We start from the raw sequence: 21,861 nt of genomic DNA on the forward strand, positions 1-21,861 counted from the left end.
TACCACATTTCCCTGCCTCGATGGAACATACCCATGCTGAAAACTCCATGCCACACTTCTGCCATGCATTTCCCTGAGAACATCTGCTCCCAATTTATGTTCCCAAGTTCCTGCCCAATAGCATCATATTTCCCCATACCTCAGTTGAATGTTTTCTCAAATTGACATAGTATTAATGGTAAGCCTCTTGACAGTGTGGAGGATCAGAGGGATCTTGGGGTCCGAGTCCATAGGACACTCAAAGCAGCTGCTCAGGTTGACTCTGTGGTTAAGAAGGCGTACGGTGTATTAGCCTTCATCAACCGTGGAATTGAGTTTAGGAGCCAAGAGGTAATGTTGCAGCTATATAGGACCCTGGTCAGACCCCACTTGGAGTACTGTGCTCAGTTCTGGTCACCTCACGATAGGAAGGATGTGGAAGCCATAGAAAGGGTGCAGAGATTTACAAGGATGTTGCCTGGATTGGGGAGCATGCCTTATGAAAACAGGTTGAGTGAACTCGGCCTTTTCTCCTTGGAGCGAAGGAGGATGAGATGTGACTTGATAGAGGTGTACAAGATAATGAGAGACTTTGATCGTATGGTTAGCCAGAGGCTTTTTTTCAGGGCTGAAATGGTTGCCACAAGAGGACACAGGTTTAAGGTGCTGGAGAGTAGGTACAGAGGAGATGTCAGGGGTAAGTTTTTTACGATAGGGTCTTTTAAGAGACTTTTGGATAGGTACATGGAGCTTAGTAAGATAGAGGGCTATAGGTAAGCCTAGTAATTTCTAAGGTAGGGACATGCTCAGCACAACTTTGTGGGCCGAAGGACCTGTATTGGGCTGTAGGTTTTCTATGTTTCTATTAACCAGGCCACTCTGAAAAAATCACTAAGCAATTACCATCAACAGGTCACTTGCAATACCAAAGGTAACAACACACTGGACCATTGCTACACCACCATCAAGAATACCTACCGTGCTATCCACACACTCACTTTGGGAAGCCTGATCACCTGGCTGTACTTCTACTCCCTGAGTATAGGCAGAGGCTGAAGTCTAATCACCTAGCTGTACTCTACTCCCTGAGTATAGGCAGAGATTGAAGTCTAATCACCTAGCTGTACTCTACTCCCTGAGTATAGGCAGAGGCTGAAGTCTAATCACCTAGCTGTACTCTACTCCCTGAGTATAGGCAGAGACTGAAGTCTAATCACCTAGCTGTACTTCTACTCCCTGAGTATAGGCAGAGGCTGAAGTCTAATCACCTAGCTGTACTCTACTCCCTGAGTATAGGCAGAGGCTGAAGTCTAATCACCTAGCTGTACTCTACTCCCTGAGTATAGGCAGAGACTGAAGTCTAATCACCTAGCTGTACTTCTACTCCCTGAGTATAGGCAGAGACTGAAGTCTAATCACCTAGCTGTACTCTACTCCCTGAGTATAGGCAGAGACTGAAGTCTAATCACCTAGCTGTACTCTACTCCCTGAGTATAGGCAGAGGCTGAAGTCTAATCACCTAGCTGTACTCTACTCCCTGAGTATAGGCAGAGGCTGAAGTCTAATCACCTAGCTGTACTCTACTCCCTGAGTATAGGCAGAGGCTGAAGTCTAATCACCTAGCTGTACTCTACTCCCTGAGTATAGGCAGAGACTGAAGTCTAATCACCTAGCTGTACTCTACTCCCTGAGTATAGGCAGAGGCTGAAGTCTAATCACCTAGCTGTACTCTACTCCCTGAGTATAGGAAGAGACTGAAGTCTAATCACCTAGCTGTACTCTACTCCCTGAGTATAGGCAGAGACTGAAGTCTAATCACCTAGCTGTACTCTACTCCCTGAGTATAGGCAGAGGCTGAAGTCTAATCACCTAGCTGTACTCTACTCCCTGAGTATAGGCAGAGACTGAAGTCTAATCACCTAGCTGTACTCTACTCCCTGAGTATAGGCAGAGGCTGAAGTCTAATCACCTAGCTGTACTCTACTCCCTGAGTATAGGCAGAGACTGAAGTCTAATCACCTAGCTGTACTCTACTCCCTGAGTATAGGCAGAGACTGAAGTCTAATCACCTGGCTGTACTCTACTCCCTGAGTATAGGCAGAGACTGAAGTCTAATCACCTAGCTGTACTCTACTCCCTGAGTATAGGCAGAGACTGAAGTCTAATCACCTGGCTGTACTCTACTCCCTGAGTATAGGCAGAGACTGAAGTCTAATCACCTAGCTGTACTCTACTCCCTGAGTATAGGCAGAGACTGAAGTCTAATCACCTAGCTGTACTCTACTCCCTGAGTATAGGCAGAGACTGAAGTCTAATCACCTAGCTGTACTCTACTCCCTGAGTATAGGCAGAGACTGAAGTCTAATCACCTAGCTGTACTCTACTCCCTGAGTATAGGCAGAGACTGAAGTCTAATCACCTAGCTGTACTCTACTCCCTGAGTATAGGCAGAGACTGAAGTCTAATCACCTAGCTGTACTCTACTCCCTGAGTATAGGCAGAGACTGAAGTCTAATCACCTAGCTGTACTCTACTCCCTGAGTATAGGCAGAGACTGAAGTCTAATCACCTAGCTGTACTCTACTCCCTGAGTATAGGCAGAGACTGAAGTCTAATCACCTGGCTGTACTCTACTCCCTGAGTATAGGCAGAGGCTGAAGTCTAATCACCTAGCTGTACTCTACTCCCTGAGTATAGGCAGAGACTGAAGTCTAATCACCTGGCTGTACTCTACTCCCTGAGTATAGGCAGAGACTGAAGTCTAATCACCTGGCTGTACTCTACTCCCTGAGTATAGGCAGAGACTGAAGTCTAATCACCTAGCTGTACTTCTACTCCCTGAGTATAGGCAGAGACTGAAGTCTAATCACCTGGCTGTACTCTACTCCCTGAGTATAGGCAGAGACTGAAGTCTAATCACCTAGCTGTACTTCTACTCCCTGAGTATAGGCAGAGACTGAAGTCTAATCACCTAGCTGTACTTCTACTCCCTGAGTATAGGCAGAGACTGAAGTCTAATCACCTGGCTGTACTCTACTCCCTGAGTATAGGCAGAGGCTGAAGTCTAATCACCTAGCTGTACTCTACTCCCTGAGTATAGGCAGAGGCTGAAGTCTAATCACCTAGCTGTACTCTACTCCCTGAGTATAGGCAGAGACTGAAGTCTAATCACCTAGCTGTACTCTACTCCCTGAGTATAGGCAGAGATTGAAGTCTAATCACCTAGCTGTACTCTACTCCCTGAGTATAGGCAGAGACTGAAGTCTAATCACCTAGCTGTACTCTACTCCCTGAGTATAGGCAGAGACTGAAGTCTAATCACCTAGCTGTACTCTACTCCCTGAGTATAGGCAGAGACTGAAGTCTAATCACCTAGCTGTACTCTACTCCCTGAGTATAGGCAGAGACTGAAGTCTAATCACCTAGCTGTACTCTACTCCCTGAGTATAGGCAGAGACTGAAGTCTAATCACCTAGCTGTACTCTACTCCCTGAGTATAGGCAGAGACTGAAGTCTAATCACCTAGCTGTACTCTACTCCCTGAGCATAGGGAGAGACTGAAGACTGCAGCACCAGTAGTGAGGATGAAGAAGGTCTGGACAAGTGAAGCACTGGAGTGCTTACAGGACTGCTTTGAATCGGTGGACTGGACTGTATTCAGGGACTCATCTTCAAATCTGGATGAGTATGCTGCGGTTGTTACCGACTTCATTACAATCTGTGTGAATGAGTGTGTGCCTACAAAGACTCACTGTACATTCCCAAACCAAAAGCTGTGGATGAACCATGTCGTCTGTTGAAGGCTAGATCTGTGGCATTCAAGTCTGGTGACCCAGGTCTGTACCAGAAAATCAGGCATGATTTGTGAAGGGCTATTTGAAGGGCGAAGAGACAATTTCAAATGAGGTTGGACGCGACATTGGATGTACGACAACACAGGCAGGGTTTACAAGACATTACTTCCTACAAAATGAAACCCAATAACATGAATGTTTCACTACCTGATGAACTCAATGTCTTCTATGCCCGTTTTGAAAGGGAGAACACAACTACAGCTGTAAAGATCCCTGCTGCACCTGATGACCTTGTGATTTTCGTCTCAGAGGCCAATGTTAGATTGTTTTTAAAGAAAGTAAACCCTCACAAGGCAAAAGGTCCCAAAGGAGTACCTGGTAAGGCTCTGAAAACTTGTGCCAACCAACTGGTGGGAGTATTGAAGGACATTTTCAACCTCTCACTGCTAGGGGCGGAAGTTCCCACTTGCTTCAAAAAGGCAACAATTTTACCAGTTCCTCTGTGGGTTAGGAATAGGAAAGGGTCAATAACTCTACTGGGTGTTGTTTTTAGACCACCCAACAGTAACAGGAACATCGAGGAGCAGATAGGGAGACAGATTCTGGAAAGGATAATAATTACAGGGTTGTTGTGGTGGGAGGTTTTAATTTCCCAAATATTGATTGGCATCTCCCTAGAGTGAGGGGTTTAGATGGGGTAGAGTTTGTTAGGTGTGTTCAGGAAGGTTTCTTGACACAATATGTAGATAAGCCTACAAGAGGAGAGGCTGTACTTGATCTGGTATTGGAAAATGAACCTGGTCAGGTGTCAGGTCTCTCAGTGGAAGAGCATTTTGGAGATAGTGATCACAATTCTAGCTCCTTTACCATAGCATTGGAGAGTGATAGGAACAGACAAGTTTGGGAAACGTTTAATTGCAATAAGGGGAACCATGAGGCTATCAGGCAGGAACTTGGAAGCATAAATTGGAAACATGTTCTCAGGGAAACATACCAAAGAAATGTGGCAAATATTCAGGGGCTATTTGCATGGGGTTCTGAGTAGGTATGTTCCAATGAGACAGGGAAAGGATGGTAGGGTACAAAACCCGTGGTGCACAAAGGCTGTTGTAAATCTAGTCAAGAAGAAAAGAAGAGCTTATGAAAGGTTCAAAAAAACTAGGTAATGGTGTGAATCTAGAAGATTATAAGGCTAGCAGGAAGGAGTATTTAAGAATGAAATTAGGAGAGCCAGAAGGGGCCATGAGAAAGCCTTGGTGGGCAGGATTAAGGAAAACCCCAAGGCATTCTACAAGTATGTGAAGAGCAAGAGGATAAGATGTGAGAGAATAGGATCAATCAAGTGAGACAATGGAAAAGGGTGTATGGAACCGGAGGAAATAGCAGAGGTATTTAATGAATACTTTGCTTCAGTATTCACTACGGAAAAGGATCTTGACGATTGTAGTGATGTCTTGCAGCGGACTGAAAAGCTTCAGAATGTAGATATTAAGAAAGGATGTGCTGGAGCTTTTGGAAAGCATCAAGTTGGATAAGTCACCAGGACCGGATGAAATGTATCCCAGGTTATTGTGGGAGGTGAGGGGGGAGATTGCTGAGCCTCTGGCAATGATCTTTGCATCATTAATGAGGACAGGAGAGGTTCTGGAGGATTGGAGGGTTGCAGATGTTGTTCCCTTATTCAAGAAAGGGAGTAGAGATAGCCCAGGAAATTATAGACCAGTGAGTCTTACTTCAGTGGTTGGTAAGTTGATGGAGAAGATCCTGAGAGGCAGGGTTTATGAACATTTGGAGAGGCATAATATGATTAGGAATAGTCAGCACGGCTTTGTCAAAGACAGGTCGTGCCTTAAGAAACATGATTGAATTTTTTGAGGATGTGACTAAACACATTGATGAAGGTAGAGCAATAGATGTAGTGTATATGGATTTCAGCAAGGCATTTGATAAGGTACCCCATGCAAGACATTGAGAAAGTAAGGAGGCATGGGATCCAAGGGGACCTTGCTTTGTGGATCCAGAACTGGCTTGCCCACAGAAGACAAAGAGTGGTTGTAGACGGGTCATATTCTGCATGGAGGTCGGTGGCTAGTGGTGTGTCTCAGGGATCTATTCTGGGACCCCTTCTCTTTGTGATTTTTATAAATGACCTGGATGACGAAGTGGAGGAATGGGTTAGTAAGTTTGCTGATGACACAAAGGTGGTGGGTGTTGTGGATAGTGTGGAGGGCTGTCAGAGGTTACAGCGGGACATTGATAGGATGCAAAACTGGGCTGAGAAGTGGCAGTTAGAATTCAACCCAGATAAGCTTGAGGTAGTTAATTTTGGTAGGTCAAATATGATGGCAGAATATAGTATTAATGGTAAGACTCTTGGCAGTGTGGAAGATCAGAGGGATCTTGGGATCCGAGTCCATAGGACACTCAAAGCTGCTACGCAGGTTGACTCTGTGGTTAAGAAGGCATACAGTGTATTGGCCTTCATCAATTGTGGGATTGAGTTTAGGAGCTGAGAGGTAATGTTGCAGCTATATTGGACCCTAGTCAGACCCCACTTGGAGTACTGTACTCAATTCTGGTTGCCTCACTACAGGAAGGACATGGAAACCATAGAAAGGGTGCAGAAGAGATCTACAAGGATGTTCCCTGGATTGGGGAGCATGCCTTATGGGAATAGGTTGAGTGAACACGGCCTTTTCTCCTTGGAGCGATGGAGAATGAGAGGTTTTGTTTACAAAAAAAAAGATTTACAGAGTGCAACACATAGAACTCAACATAACTTGTGTACATTCATATATTGTAATAAAATTGATCAAAATGTTATAGCATAACACATAAAGGTATACCACTCTGTAATCAAAAATTTAAAGATAGGTCATACATTATAAAAGAAATTTTTTATATATAAAAAAAGTCAACCCCCTACCAACTACCAAAGTAAAAAGCTGATGGATGACAATGGATAATTAGAAAAAAAAACATATTCACTTAAGAAGAGAAGATAAAAATATACATAAAAGTCTGTGCACTGTTAAACTTTATAAATTGGAAAAGTAATTTAGGAAAGGTCCCCAGATATCATAAAAAGATTGTTTCGAATTTAAGACTGAGCAGCGGATCTTTTCTAAATTTAAATAAGACACAATATCACGTAGCCATTGAAGATGTGTAGGAGGGGTAGACTCCTTCCATTTAAGCAAGATTGCTCTCCTTGCTAAAAGAGAGGTAAAAACTAAAACCTGTAGGTTAGGAGTATTTAAAGTTATATCTTCATTTGCAATAATACCAAACAAGGCAGTAAGGGGATTTGGGTCAAATTGGACCCTAAAAAGTTGAGAGAAGGTATGAAATACTTCCCGCCAAAACTTTTCAATTGTAGGGCAAAACCAAAACATATGAATTAAAGAGGCATCAGCAGAGTTGCATTTATTACAAAGTGGAGAAACATTCGGGTAAAAACTGGAGAGCTTCTGTTTAGAAATGTAAGCTCTATGAACCACTTTAAATTGTAGAAGAGAATGACGAGCACAGAAAGATGATTTATTAACCCGTTTAAGAATTTTATTCCATCTATCATCAGAAATCTGACAATTTAGGTCATACCGCCAGGACTTAAGAACTTTTTAAAAGCTATTATTAGTGCTTTTTGAGATAGTGATTTGGATGCATATCATATTTTTTACTGAGTTAAGTATTGTATGTAATTAGTTTTGCTACAACAAGTGTATGGGACATTGGAAAAAAAGTTGAATTTCCCCATGGGGATGAATAAAGTATCTATCTATCTATCTATCTATCCTCCCAAGCTTTTTTTTATTTTATCTAAAAAGTCTTGTCTAGGATCAATCAACAAGTTATAGATACCGGTAATAGAACCATTAACAAAAGGTTTTAAATTTAAAAGATCGTCCAGTAAATTTTTATCAGGACCTATAGGAAAAGTAGCTAATTGGAAATGTAGAAAATCTCTAATTTGAAGGTATCTGTAAAAATGTGATTTTGGGAGTGCAAATTTATTTGACAATTGGTCAAATGAAGCAAGAGATCCTGAGATAAACAGGTCCCAAAAACACTTAATACCTAATTCATCCCAATCTTTAAAGACTTTATCAGTCACGGAAGAAATAAAAAAAATAATTAAGGAGAATGGGAGATGATAATGAAAAATTCGCTAAACCAAAAAATTTTCTAAATTGAGACCAGATCCTTAAAGTTTGCTTAACAATTATGTTATCTGTTGTTTTATTTGCTGAAAAAGAAGAGTATGATCCAAGAAGAGAGACAATAGAGGAATTTTTTTACAGAATTAACTTCTAAGGAGACCCACGATGGGCAATCTTTACGATAAATATAATAGGACCAGAAAGTAATATTCCTTATATTGGCAGCCCAATAGTAAAACCTAAAATTGGGTAGGGCTAGTCCACCCATCTCTTTATTTCTTTGTAAGTAAACTTTACTTAAACGAGCTTGTTTATTATTCCAGATATAAGAGGTTAAAATTGAATCTAAAGAATCAAGGTACGTCTTAGGAATAAAAATAGGTAAGGCCTGAAAAAGATATAAAAATTTAGGAAGAATCTTCATTTTAATCGAATTAATTCGGCCAATTAGGGATAAAGAAAGAGGGGACCATTTAGAAAGCGTCTTTTTCACATAATTCAATAAGGGGTTTAAGTTTTCTTTGAATAAATTCTTGAAGTTTTTAGTAATTGTTACACCTAAATATGTAAACTGACTTATAACAACCTTGAACGGAAATTTGGCATTTGATGACATTAGGTCATTTAAAGGAAATAGCTCACTTTTATGTAGGTTCAGCTTATATCCTGAAAAAGAACTAAACTGGGAGATTAAAGAAAGAACCAAAGGTAAAGAAGTTTCAGTGTTAGAGATAAAAAGTAAAATATCATCAGCGTATAATGAAATTTTATGAGACATACCTTCCCTTAGTATACCAGAAATGTCCTTAGCTTCTCGAAGTGCTATTGCTAAGGGTTCTATAGCTAAAGCAAAAAGTAAAGGACTAAGAGGACATCCTTGTCTAGTTCCCCGCTGTAATTTAAAGGGCTTAGAAATTTGGGAGTTAGTAATAACCTGAGCGGTAGGAGACAAGTAGATTAATTTAACCCAACAAATAAAATTAGGCCCAAAATTAAACTTTTCTAAGGTCTTAAAAAGATAAATCCACTCAATCCTATCAAAGGCATTTTCTGCATCTAAGGATAATATACTGTTATGATCCCAGCCTCCTTTGTGAGAATCGCCAGAGCCCTAGTGAAGGGGGGGTCAATGACCCAGGAGAAGAGAGAGATACGTGTGGTGTCCCTCATTTCACAGCGAGGCAAAAGCTGGCGACTGTGGTAATTGTCTCGTGGAGACACCTTTGTGAATTGGGAACTGTACTACGTGTATACCCTCAGGACAATGTGGGTGGAGAGATGGAGAGAGATTGCATCATCCCAACCTGATTGACATCTGAGACCCCGTGAGCTCAGATAAGAGAGGGGTTGTAAAGACGGCCCCTCAGACGCACCAGAAGACACGCTAGAAATCCTGTGACAGCGTTTAATAGCGACAGCCGGTGGGGGGGTTCGTGTGCGTCTTTTCCTTGCCTGGGATTGGCGACCTCACCACGAAAGAACGGCTTTAGCTACAGGAGAGGCCACAAGTGAACGGCCACCCCCCAACGAGACTCCGACGGATCGAACTCCTAAAGGTTGGAAAAAACCCGCCGGGTAACTGTTTCATTCAATCTCTATCTCTCTCTCTCTAACAAAAGTGCACCACCGCGACACCCCAAAAGACGGCAGCTGGTGGAACTGCAGTGACGGCAAGAGACTTTTAGATATACAGCGGACAATATATACCTTACCCCTAGACAACGATAGAGCTTATTTCTTATTGATTATTACTATACCTGCGCTTTAGATTGAGTATTGACGACGTATGTTATCTGAATGTTTGTATTAACCTTACTTTTGTGCCCCTTTATAAATAAAAACGTTTAAAAATGGTACCATCAGACTTCAGCGGACCTCTCTATGTTTGCTGGTAAGTGATCCAGTTACGGGATATGTAACAATACACTCTGATATTTTTTTGGATGGTGAATATATCACATTCAATAACCGACATATATTAAAATGTGAGTAACGATTTTTAATAAATCCTGTCTGGTCATGTGATATAATAGATGGTAGAATATTTTCAAGTCTTCGAGCTAAGATTTTGGCTAAAATTTTTGCATCAACATTTAATAAAGAAATCGGTCTGTATGAAGAACATTCAGCTGGATTTTTTTTTAAGAATAAGAGAAATAAAAGCTTCATAAAAAGATTGAGGGAGTTTACCTGATTTAAAGGATTCTGATAAAACAGAGGATAAATAAGGTGTAAGAAACGTAGTGAAAGTTTTATAAAACTCCCCAGGAAAGCCATCAGGTCCTGGGGTCTTACCAGAATGTAAAGCACGTATAGCCTCAGCCACTTCTTCATTGGAAATAGGCTGATCTAACTGTGTTAGGCTATCAGCAGACAATGTAGGAATGTTGATATTACTGAAAAAAGTATACATATAGGTATCATCTGAAGAAGAGTCAGACTGATACAACTTAAGGTAAAAGTCTTTAAATACGTTGTTAATTTTAGAATGGTCGGATGTCTTAGTTCCATTATCTTTAAAAATGTATGTGATTTGACGATTAACTGTAAAAGATTTTAAGCGATTAGCTAATAAACTACCAGTTCTATCCCTGCGAATGTAAAATTGAGTTTTATCTCTCAACAGCTGTCGTTCAATTGGGTAAGTCGGAGAATGAGAGTTGACCTGATTGGGGTGTATAAGATGATGAGAGGCATTGATCGTGTGAATAGTCAGAGGCTTTTCCCCAGGGCTGAATTGGCTAGCATGAGAGGGCACAGTTTTATGGTGCTTGGAAGTAGGTACAGAGGAGATGTCAGGGGTAAGTTTTTTACGCAGAGTGGTGAGTGTGTGGAATGGGCTGTCAGCGACAGTGGTGGAGGCTAATAAAATAGGGTCTTTTAAGTGATCCTGGATGGCTACATGGAGCTTAGAAAAATAGAGGGCTATTTTTATTAAGGTTCGGCATAGGAGATTAGTTAGGAAGATTCAGTCGCTAGGTATACATAGTGAGGTAGTAAATTGGATTAGACATTGGCTCAATGGGAGAAGTCAGAGAGTGGTAGTGGAGGATTGCTACTCTGAGTGGAGGCCTGTGACTAGTGGTGTGCCACAGGGATCAGTGCTGGGTCCATTGTTATTTGTCATCTATATCAATGATCTGGATGATAATGTGGCAAACTGGATCAGCAAATTTGCTGATGATACAAAGATTGGAGGTGTAGTGGACAGTGAGGAGCTTTCAAACCTTGCAGAGGGATTTGGACCAGCTGGAAAAATGGGCTGAAAAATGGCAGATGGAGTTTAATACAGACAAGTGTGAGGTATTGCACTTTGGAAGGTCAAACCAAGGTAGAACATACAAGGTAAATGGTAGGACACTGAGGAGGGCAGTAGAACAGAGGGATCTGGGAATACAGATACATAATTCCCTAAAAGTGGCATCACAAGTAAATAGGGTCATAAAGAGAGCTTTTGGTACATTGGCCTTTATAAATCAAAGTATTGAGTATAAGAGTTGGAATGTTATGGTGAGGTTGTATAAGGTATTGGTGAGGCCGAATGTCACCAAGTTACAGGAAGGATATTAATAAGGTTGAAAGAGTGCAGAGAAGGTTTACAAGGATGTTGCCGGGACTTGAGAAACTGAGTTACAGAGAAAGGTTGAATAGGTTAGGACTTTATTCCCTGGAGCATAGAAGAATGAGGGGAGATTTGATAGAGGTGTATAAAATTATGATGGGTATAGATAGAGTGAATGCAAGCAGGCTTTTTCCATTGAGGTTAGGGGAGAAAAAAACCAGAGGAAATGGGTTAAGGGTGAAGGGGGAAAAGTTTAAAGGGAACATTATGGGGGGCTGCTTCACACAGACAGTAGTGGGAGTGTGGAATGAGTTGCCAGATGAAGTGGTGAATGCGGGCTCACTTTTGACATTTAAGAAAAACTTGGACAGGTACATGGATGAGAGGGGTATGGGGGGGATATGATCTAGGTGCAGGTCAGTGGGACTAGGCAGAAAAATGGTTCGGCACAGTCAAGAAGGGCCAAAAGGCCTGTTTCTGTGCTGTAGTGTTCTATGGTTCTATGGCTATGGGTAAAGTTTAGGTAATTCTAAGGTAGGGACATGTTCAGCACAGCTTTGTGGGCCAAAGGGCCTGTATTGTGCTGTATGTTTTCTATGTTTCTAAGAATAATAGGATCTGCCTTAATGTCTTTCGCCCAGTAGCACTCACATATATAGTGATGAAATGCTTTGAGAGGTTGGTCATGACTAGACTGAACTCCTGCCTCAGCAAGGACATGGACCCATTGCAATTTGCCCATCACCACAATAGGTCAATGGCAGATATAATCTCAATGGCTCTCCACACAGCTTTAGACCACCTGGACAACACAAACACCTACATCAGGATGCTGTTCATCAGCTATAGCTCAGCCTTTAACACCATCATTCCCACAATCCTGATAGAGAAGTTACAGAACCTGGGCCTCTGTACCTCCCTCTGCAATTGGATTGTTGATGATACAACCATTGTTGCTAAAATCTCAGATGGAGACAAGAGGGCATACAGGAGTGAGATATGCCAACACTTGGAGTGGTATCACAGCAACAACCTGGCACTCAACATCAGTCAGATGAGAGCTGATTGTGGACTTCAGGAAGGGTAAGACGAAGGAACACATACCAGTCCTCAAAGAGGGATCAGAAGTGGAGAGAGTGAGCAGCTTCAAGTTCCTGAGTGTCAAGATCTCTGAGAAACTAATGTGGTCCCAACATGTCGATGTAGTCATAAAGAAGGCAAGACAGCAACTATACTTCATTAGCAGTTTGAAGAGATTTGCTATGTCAACAAAAAAAACACTCAAAAACTTCTATAGATGTACCGTGGAGAACATTCTGACAGGTTTCCTCACACTCTGGTATGGGGGTGCGGGGGTGGGGGGGGGCTACTGCACAGGACCGAAGAAGTCTGCAGAGGGTTGTAAATCTAGTCAGCTCCATCTTGGGCACTAGATTACAAAGTACCCAGGACATCTTCAGGAAGCGGTGTCTCAGAAAGGTAGCGTCCATTACTAAAGACTTCCAGCACCCAGGGCATGACCTTTTCTCACTGTTACCATCAGGTAGGAGATACAGAAGCCTGAAAACACACACTCAGTGATTCAGGGACAGCTTCTTCCCCTCTGCCATCCAATTCCTAAATGGACATTGAACCCTTGGACACTACCTCATTTTTTAAATATATATTATTTCTTTGCATGATTTTTAATCTATTCAGTATACATATACTGTAATTGATTTACTTATTTATTTATTATTATTATTCCTCTACTATATTATGTATTGCATTGAACTGCTGCTGCTAAGTTAACAAATTTCACCACACATGCCGGTGATAATAAACCTGATTCTGATTCTGAAATGGCAGAGCAGGCTCATGGGCCAAATGGCCTATTTCTACTAGTGTATTTTGTGGTCTTATGGCATCCACCACTTTTTGAGCATTGGTGTTTCCATCCCAGGCCGTGGTGCGACCAGCCAGTGCACTCTCCACTGTGCTACTGTAGAAGCTTGTCAGTTTTAGATGGCGTGCAGAAACTTCTAAGAAAGTAGAGGCACTGCTGTGCCTTTTTTGAAATGGCAGTTAGATGCTGTTCCCACGACAGGTCGTCTAAAATGAATGCACCAAAATGATAATAAATTTTCTTTGACTTTACAGATGCTTGCAGATGATAAATGGTATTGTGGACAAGGGAAAAGGTTATCAAATTAAAGAGAGATATTGTTCAGTTGGGTAAGTGGGCAAAGGAATGGCAAATCAATTTTAATCCAGATAAATACAGGGTGAAGACAGTTGAGGCTGGGACTTTGGCAGTGAATGGCTGGGCCCTGGGAAATGTTATCAAACAGGGAGACTTTGGGGAGATTACACGGATCCCTGAAAGTGGGTTCAGGGTTCACAGGGGGTAAAGGCAGCTTTGGCCAGTCTGAGTGCAAGTGTTGGAGGTCACGATGCAGTTTTCAGGAAGCTGCTGAAGCCACACACGCCCGTTTAGAAGATAGTCCACACCTTTATTCTCTCTGCCAAAGTGTATGATCATACACTTCCCAACATTGTATTCCATCTGCCATGTCTTTGTCCATTCTCCAGATCTGTGTAAGACCTTCTGCAGCCTCTCTGCTTCCTCAACACTACCTTCTCCTCCACCTTACTTGGTATCGTCTGCAAACTTGGTCCAAAGCTATCAATTCCATCATCCAAATCATTGACATATAACATAAAAAGAACCAGTCCCAACACAGACCCCTGTGGAACACAATGAGTCATCAGCAGCCAGCCAGAAAAGGCTCCCTTCATTCCCACATCCTTTGCCTCTTGCTAGTCAGTCAGTCCTACCTATGCGAGTAACTTTCCTGTAATACCTCAGGTTCTTATCTTCTTAAACAGTTTCATGTGTGGCACCTTCTCCACAAGACCATAAGACATGGGAGCAGAAGAAGACCATTCAGCCCATCAAGTCTGCTCTGCCATTTTGTCATGGCTGATCTATAATTCCTCTCAGCCCCAATTTTCTGCTTCCCTCCCCACCCCTGTAGCCCTCATTCCCTTCATGCCCTGATCAATCAAGAATCTATCAACCTCTGCCTTAAATACACCCTATGACTTGACCTCCACAGCCACCTGTGGCAACAAATTCCACGGATCTACCACCCTCTGGTTAAAGAAATTCCTTATCTCCGTTCTAAAATAACGTCCCTCTATTCTAGACTCTCCCTCCACAGGAAACATCCTCTCTACATCCACTCTACCAAGGCCTTTCACCATTCAATAGGTTTCAATGAGGTCACCCCTCATTCTTCTGAATTCCAGTGAATACAGGCCCAGAGTCATCAGACTTACTTCATGTGACAAGCCATTCAACCTTGGAATCATTTTCATGAACCTCCTTTGAACCCTCTTCAGCTCCATCACATCCTTTCTAAGACAAGGGGCCCAAACCTGCTCACAATACTCCAAGTGAGGCCTCACCTTTGCTTTATACAGTTTCAACATCACATCCTTGCTTTTATATTCTAGTCCTCTTGAAATTAATGCTGACATTGCATTTTCTTTCCACACCAGAGACTCAGCCTGCAAATTAACCTTTGGGGAATCCTGCACAAGGACCCCCAAGTCCCTTTGCATTTCAATTTTTTGTATTTTCTCTCCATTTAGAAAACAGTCAGCCCTTTCATTTCTTCAACCAAAGTGCATGACCAGACACTTCCCAACAGACATTCCATCTGCCAATTCTTTGCCCATTCTCCTAATCTGTCTGTAGCCTCCCTACTTCCTCAAAACTAACTGCCTCTCCACAAATCTTCATATCGTCTGCAAACATTGCAAAAAAGCCATCAATTTCATCATCCAAATCATTGACATATAACTTTTTAAAAAAGCGACCCAACACAGACCCCTGTGGAACACCACAAGTTGCCAGGTAACCAGCCAGAAAACAGTGAGTATAGGAAGAGAGTGAGGTAGAGGATAAATGCGTGGCTGAGGGATTGGAGCAAGGGGCAGGATTCAGATTTCTGGATCATTGGGACCTCTTTTGGGGCACAAGTGACCTGTACAAAAAGGACGGGTTGCACTTGAACCCAGGGGGACCAATATCCTGGCGGGGTGGTTTGCTAAGGCCACTGGGGAGAATTTAAACTAGGATTGTTGGGGGATGGGAACCGAACTGAAGAGACGGAGGAAGGGATGGTTGGCTCACAAATAGAGAAAGCTTGTAGACAGTGTGAGAGGGAGGATAGGCAGGTGATAGAGAAGGGATATGCTCAAACTGATGGTTTGAGATGTGTCTATTTTAATGCAAGGAGAGTTGTGAACAAAGCAGATGAGCTTAGAGCATGGATCAGTACCTGGAGCTATGATGTTTTGGCCGTTACAGAGACTTGAATGGCTCAGGGGCAGGAATGGCTACTTAAGAGGGCCAGGCTTTAGATGTTTCAGAAAGGACAGGGAGGGAGGCAAAAGAGGTAGGGGTGTGGCACTGCTGATCAGAGATAGTGTCACAGCTGCAGAAAAGAAGGAAATCACGGAGGGATTGTCTACAGAGTCTCTGTGGGTGGAAGTTAGGAACAGGAAGGGGTCAATAACTTTACTGGGTGTTTTTTATAGACCACCCAATAGTAAGGGGAAATATGAAATCATCAGGCAGGAACTTGGAAACATATAATGGGAATAAATGTTCTCAGGGAAATGTACGGCAGAAATGTGGCAAATGTTCAGGGTATATAGAACATAGAATAGTACAGCACATTACAGGCCCTTCAGCCCACAATGTTGTGCCGACCCTCAAACCCTGCCTCCCATATAACCCCCCACCTTAAATTCCTCCATATACCTGTCTAGTAGTCTCTTAAAATTCACTAGTGTATCTGTCTCCACCACTGACTCAGGCAGTGCATTCCATGCACCAACCACTCTCTGAGTGAAAAACCTTCCTCTAATATCCCCCTTGAACTTCCCTCTCCTTACCTTAAAGCCATGTTAAGGTAAAACTGAGCAGAGTTGTCCTGGGGAAGAGTTTTAAGGTAAAACTTACCTTAAAACTGAGCAGAGTTGTCCTGGGGAAGAGGTGCTGGCTGACCATTCTGTCTATTCTTCTTAATATCTTGTACACCTCTATCATGTCTCCTCTCATCCTCCTTCTCTCCAAAGAGTAAAGCCCTAGCTCCCTTAATCTCTGATCATAATCCATACTCTCTAAACCAGGCAGCATCCTGGTAAATCTCCTCTGTACCCTTTCCAATGCTTCCACATCCTTCCTATAGTGAGGCGACCAGAACTGGACACAGTACTCCAAGTGTGGCCTAACTAGAGTTTTATAGAGCTGCATCATTACATTGCGTCTCTTAAACTCTATCCCTCGACTTATGAAAGCTAACACCCCATAAGCTTTCTTAACTACCCAATCTACCTGTATGGTGTTCTGCATAGGTATGTTCCAATGAGACAGGGAAAGGATGCCTTATGAGAATAGGTTGAGTGAACTTGGCCTTTTCTCCTTGGAGTGACGGAGGATGAGAGGTGACTTGACAGAGGTGTACAAGATAATGAGAGGTATTGATCGTGTGGATAGTCAGATGCTTTTTCCCAGGTCTGAAATGGCTAGCACGGGAGGACACAGTTTTAAGCAGGTGCTTGGAAGTAGGTACACAGGGGATGTCAGGGGTAAGTTTTTTTACAGAGAGTGGTGAGTGCATGGAATGGGCTGCCGGCAGCTGTGATGGAAGCGGATACAATACGGTCTTTTAAGAGACTCCTGGATAGGTACATGGAGCTTAGAAAAATAGAGGGCTGTGGGTAACCCTAGGTAATTTGTGAAGTAAGTACATATTCGGCACAGCATTGCTGGCCAAAAGGCCTGTATTGTGCTGTAGGTTTTCTAAGTTTATCTGTTTCTAAAAGGCTCCCTTTATTCCCACTCTTTGTCTCTTGTTAATCAACCAAAGCTTTATCCATGCTAGAATTGTTCCTATAATACCATGGGCTCGTAGCTTGTTAAGTAGCCTCATGTGTGGCCCCTCATGAAAGACCTACTGAACATCCAAGTACACCACATCAACGGATTCTCCGTTGTCTATCCTGCTTGTTATTTCTACAAAGAATTTCAACAGATTGATCTGGCAAGATTTTTCCCTGAGCGAGCCATACTGACCATGGCCTATTTTATCATGTATCTCCAAGTACCATGGGACCACATCCTTAATAATCAACGCTAACATCTTCCCAAACAGTGCAATCACACTAATTAGCCTGATGTTTCCTTTCTCCTGCAGCTCTCCTTTCTTGAAGAGTGGAGTGACATTTGTAATTTTTCAGTCTTCCGGAACCATTACAGAATCTAGTGATTCTTGAAAGGTCACTGCTAATGCGTCCACTACCTCTTCAGCCACCTCCTTCAGACCCCTGGGGATTTCTTAAGGTTATTATAACCGGGGGTGGTAATGGGAATAAGCTCCCAATTCCAATTAAATGCTCCCAATGGTGTGTGCCTAAAAGAGCCTCTGACAACCAAGCCCATCTCCTGGTCTTCACGTGTGGTTTAGCTACTAATCTCTACAGAACTGTTTTTACTGACAGGAGAAGAGGCAAAGGCAGGTTACTGGCACTTCAGCAGATGAAACCTGTCAGCTGTGGTTGGTAGCTCATCCAGGAGAAGGAAAACTCTGATCTCAAACTTCCATTGCCTTGTGGCTACACCCACTCATGGAAAAGGCTTCGGGAGTAAACCACGAGGGAAAAATCCGGAGTTGGAGTCCCTCAGGCAGCCCTACATTGAGTTCAACACTGACTGGCAACTACAGCAATGCTGCTGGTTCCAAACTGTATTGGTCTCTGCCGTTCCTTTAGGTTCATCAAATGTGCAGAGAGAGCTTGCTACATGGACAACAGCTTGCCCTTCATATCATCCTGCCCAGACTTGCGTTACTAGACAGGACACAATATCACAGTCAACTCTGACCAATGGAGGCCTCAACTCAACACCATCTGGTTCAGGTGACTTATCGTCCTTCAGACCTTTCAGTTTCTGCAAGAACCTTCTCTCTAGCAATCGTAGTCACATACTTCATCACTCTTGACACCTGAAACCTTCACCACACTGCTAGTGTCTTCCACCACGAAGACTGATGCAAAATACTTATTTAGTTTGTCTGCTATTTCTTTGTCCCCCATTACTACCTCTCCAGTGTCATTTTCCAGTGGTCTGATATCCATCCTCGCCTCTTTTGTACATTTTATGTATCTGAAGAAACATTTGGTGTCCTCTTTAATATTATTGGCTAGCTTACTTTCATTTCCATCTTTCCCTTTTTAATGACTTTTTTAAACTGCCTTCTGTTAGTTTTTAAAAGCTTCCCAATCCTCTAACTTTCCACTAATTTTTGCTCTATTATATGCCATTTCTTTGGCTTTAATGTTGGCTTTGACTTCTCGTTAGTCATGGTTGTGTCATCTTGCCTTGATAATACTTCTTCCTCTTCAGGATGTGTATATCCTGAGCCTTCCGAATTGCTTCCAGAAATTCCAGCCATTGCTGCTCTGTCATCATCCCTGCCAGTGTTCTTTTCCAATCAATTGTGGCCAGCTCCTCTCTCATGCCTCTGTAATTCCCTTTACTCCACTGTAATACTGATACATCTGACTTTAGCTTCTCCTTCTCAAATTTGAGGGTGAATTCGATCACATAGAACCATAGAACATTACAGCACAGAAACAGGCCTTTTGGCCCTTCTTGGCTGTGCCGAACTATTTTTCTGCCTAGTCCCACTGACCTGCACCTGGACCATATCCCTCCAAACCCCTCTCATTCATGTACCTGTCCAAGTTTTTCTTAAATGTTAAAAGTGAGCCCTCATTTACCACTTCATCTGGCAGATCATTCCACACTCCCACCACTCTCTGTGTGAAGAAGCCCCCCCCCATGTTCCCTTTAAACTTTTCCCCCTTCACCCTTAACCCATGTCCTCTGATTTTTTTCTCCCCTAGCCTCAGTGGAAAAAGCCTGCTTGCATTCACTTTATCTATACCCATCATAATTCTATACACCTCTATCAAATCTCCCCTCATTCTCCTACGCTCCAGGAAATAAAGTCCTAACCTATTCAACATTATGATCACTTTCCCCTTAAGTTCTGTAATCAATTCTGGTTCATTGCACAACACCCATTCCAGAATAGCTGATCCCCCAGTGGGTTCAACCATGAGCTGTTCTAAAACCATCTAGTAGGCATTTCGGAAATTCCCCCTCCTGGAACCCAGCACCACCCTGAGCCACCCCAGTCCATCACAGGAAAAGCCCTTCCTACCACTGAGTGATGCCACACTCAGGTTCTCTGTGTTATTTATTTACTATTTTTAATTTTTCTGTATTTGAACTTTGTCTTAACCATATAACAATTACAGCACGCAAACAGGCCATCTCGGCCCTTCTAGTCCGTGCCGAACACTTACTCTCACCTAGTCCCACTGGCCCGCACTCAGCCCATAACCCTCCATTCCTTTCCTGTCTATATACCTATCCAATTTTACTTTAAATGACAATACCAAACCTGCCTCTACCACTTCTACAGGAAGCTCGTTCCACACAGCTACCACTCTCTGAGTAAAGAAATTCCCCCTCATGTTACCCTTAAACTTTTGCCCCCTAACTCTCAACTCATGTCCTCTGAGTGGAAAAAGCTTATCCAGGTCAACTCGATCTATCCCCCTCAGGTCTTATTTTGCACAATGGTTATTTGTCAGTCTTGTATGTAGTTTTTCATTGACTCTGTTGTTCTACTGTGAATACCCACAAAACAGCTACCTCAGGTGACAGACACATAAGCACTTTGATGATAAATTTACTGGGAACTTTTATCAAGCAGCTACATATCACCATATACAACTTTCAGATTCATTTTCTTGTAGGCATTTAGAGGGAAATATAGCAATGCATTTGGAATATTGAATTAATTTTGGTCTTTTTGCAAAAGTACATCTATCACTTAGTCACCCTTCAAAATCGTATATGGATGACAAACCACAAGGGTCCCAGGACCAACGCCACTAGACACGGCCTGTTTTCCGAGGAACACCCTCCGGTTGCAGGAGAGAGCTAACGCCGGGCATCAGGGGAGATTGTACATGTTCTGGTCCCAGCACAGGCTTGTCTTCGCCCTGCAAGATTTCTCCAGTAGGTTCTGCAGACGGTGGGTGTCAGGAGAGACTGCAATGGTCAGATCAACGGTCACCAGGGTTTAAGGGATCTCGCCCCCCCCCCTCCCCACCACCGGCTGGGACAGTCGTGCGACTGCGGATGACACCACCTCGACCACCAGTGGGTCTCCAGGTTACTAACCAGCAGCGAGATGGGGAGAGATCCCCTATTCCCGAGGGAGGGTTCCTGAATTCTCTGCCCAGTAATGTGTTCGAGGCGCCCTGCGGGGAGGGGAAAAGGAAGGAGATAGGGAGAAAATGGGTAGGGGGCGGAGGGTCCGAGTCTGGATCGAACCCACCTCCCGCTCCCCGGCCCACCCCGCTCCGGCTCGGGGCCCGGACACCTTGATCTGCGGCTTAAGCTTATGCAGCGGAAAAGTTTGGAAAAAGTTTGTTCCATACCTGCCAGACCGCTCCCCACCACCGTCCGCCGCCCACGGACTCCCAGCCGGTCCCGGTCCCGGTCCCGGCTCCCGCTTGGCCGCCGCTCCCGCGGACCCACTCCCTCCATCGTCCGGCCTGGGCCGACAGCGGGGGGAATGCGGAACCCGTCCGCCCCCAAACACGTCACTCCGTCTCCATAACTCGGCCGGAGAGGAAACAACACGTCCGGACAGTAGGAACGAGGGAGATGGAGCGGGCAGAGAGAGGGAGAGGGAAGGGGTAAGAGAGAGTGGAGGGAAGGAAAAATGAGGTGAGGGGGAATAGAGAGAGGGGAGGGGTGAAGGAGGGGGAGTGGGGACGGGAAGGGGGAGGAGGGTAAGGTTTCAGGGGTGGAGGGGGAGTGTTTGAGGGGTGGGGTGGAGGGGAGGGGTTGAGGGTCGGGGTGAAGGAGGGGGTGGGGTTGAGCGGTGAGGTGAAGGGGGAGGGTTTGAGGGGTGGGGGTGAGGAGGGGAGGGACTGTGGGGTGGGGGTGAAGGAGGGGAGGGATTGTGGGGGTGAAGGAGGTGGAAGGGTTGAGGTGGTGAGGAGTGGGAGAAGGAGACGGGTTGAGGGGAATGAGGAGGGGTGGGATGAAGGAGGGGGGAAGAGGATGGAGAGGGAGAGGGCATAAGAGGAGGGGAATAGACAGGTGAGAGGGAGGGAGGGAAGGGGGTGAGAGGAAGTGGGAATAGAGGGGAGAGGAAGGAGGGATAGAGGGGGAGGGAGAGCTGGGGAAGAGAATGGGAGAGAGGGAATGGGGTGAAGAGAG

General features: G+C 43.8%; 1 protein-coding gene across 1 annotated transcript in view; it reads right to left on the reverse strand.

The window, feature by feature from the left end:
- Positions 1-21,359, reverse strand: part of jdp2b (Jun dimerization protein 2b) — a 55,781-nt gene extending 34,422 nt beyond the window's left edge. Inside the window, 1 exon segment of the mRNA XM_073039137.1 lies at positions 21,072-21,359. Within this exon segment, the coding sequence (XP_072895238.1) occupies positions 21,072-21,180 (109 nt within the window). The 5' untranslated portion in view covers positions 21,181-21,359.
- Between the last annotated feature and the right edge of the window lie 502 nt (positions 21,360-21,861).

This window comes from Hemitrygon akajei, chromosome 3 (assembly GCF_048418815.1).
Source record: "Hemitrygon akajei chromosome 3, sHemAka1.3, whole genome shotgun sequence".
NCBI lineage: Eukaryota > Metazoa > Chordata > Chondrichthyes > Myliobatiformes > Dasyatidae > Hemitrygon > Hemitrygon akajei.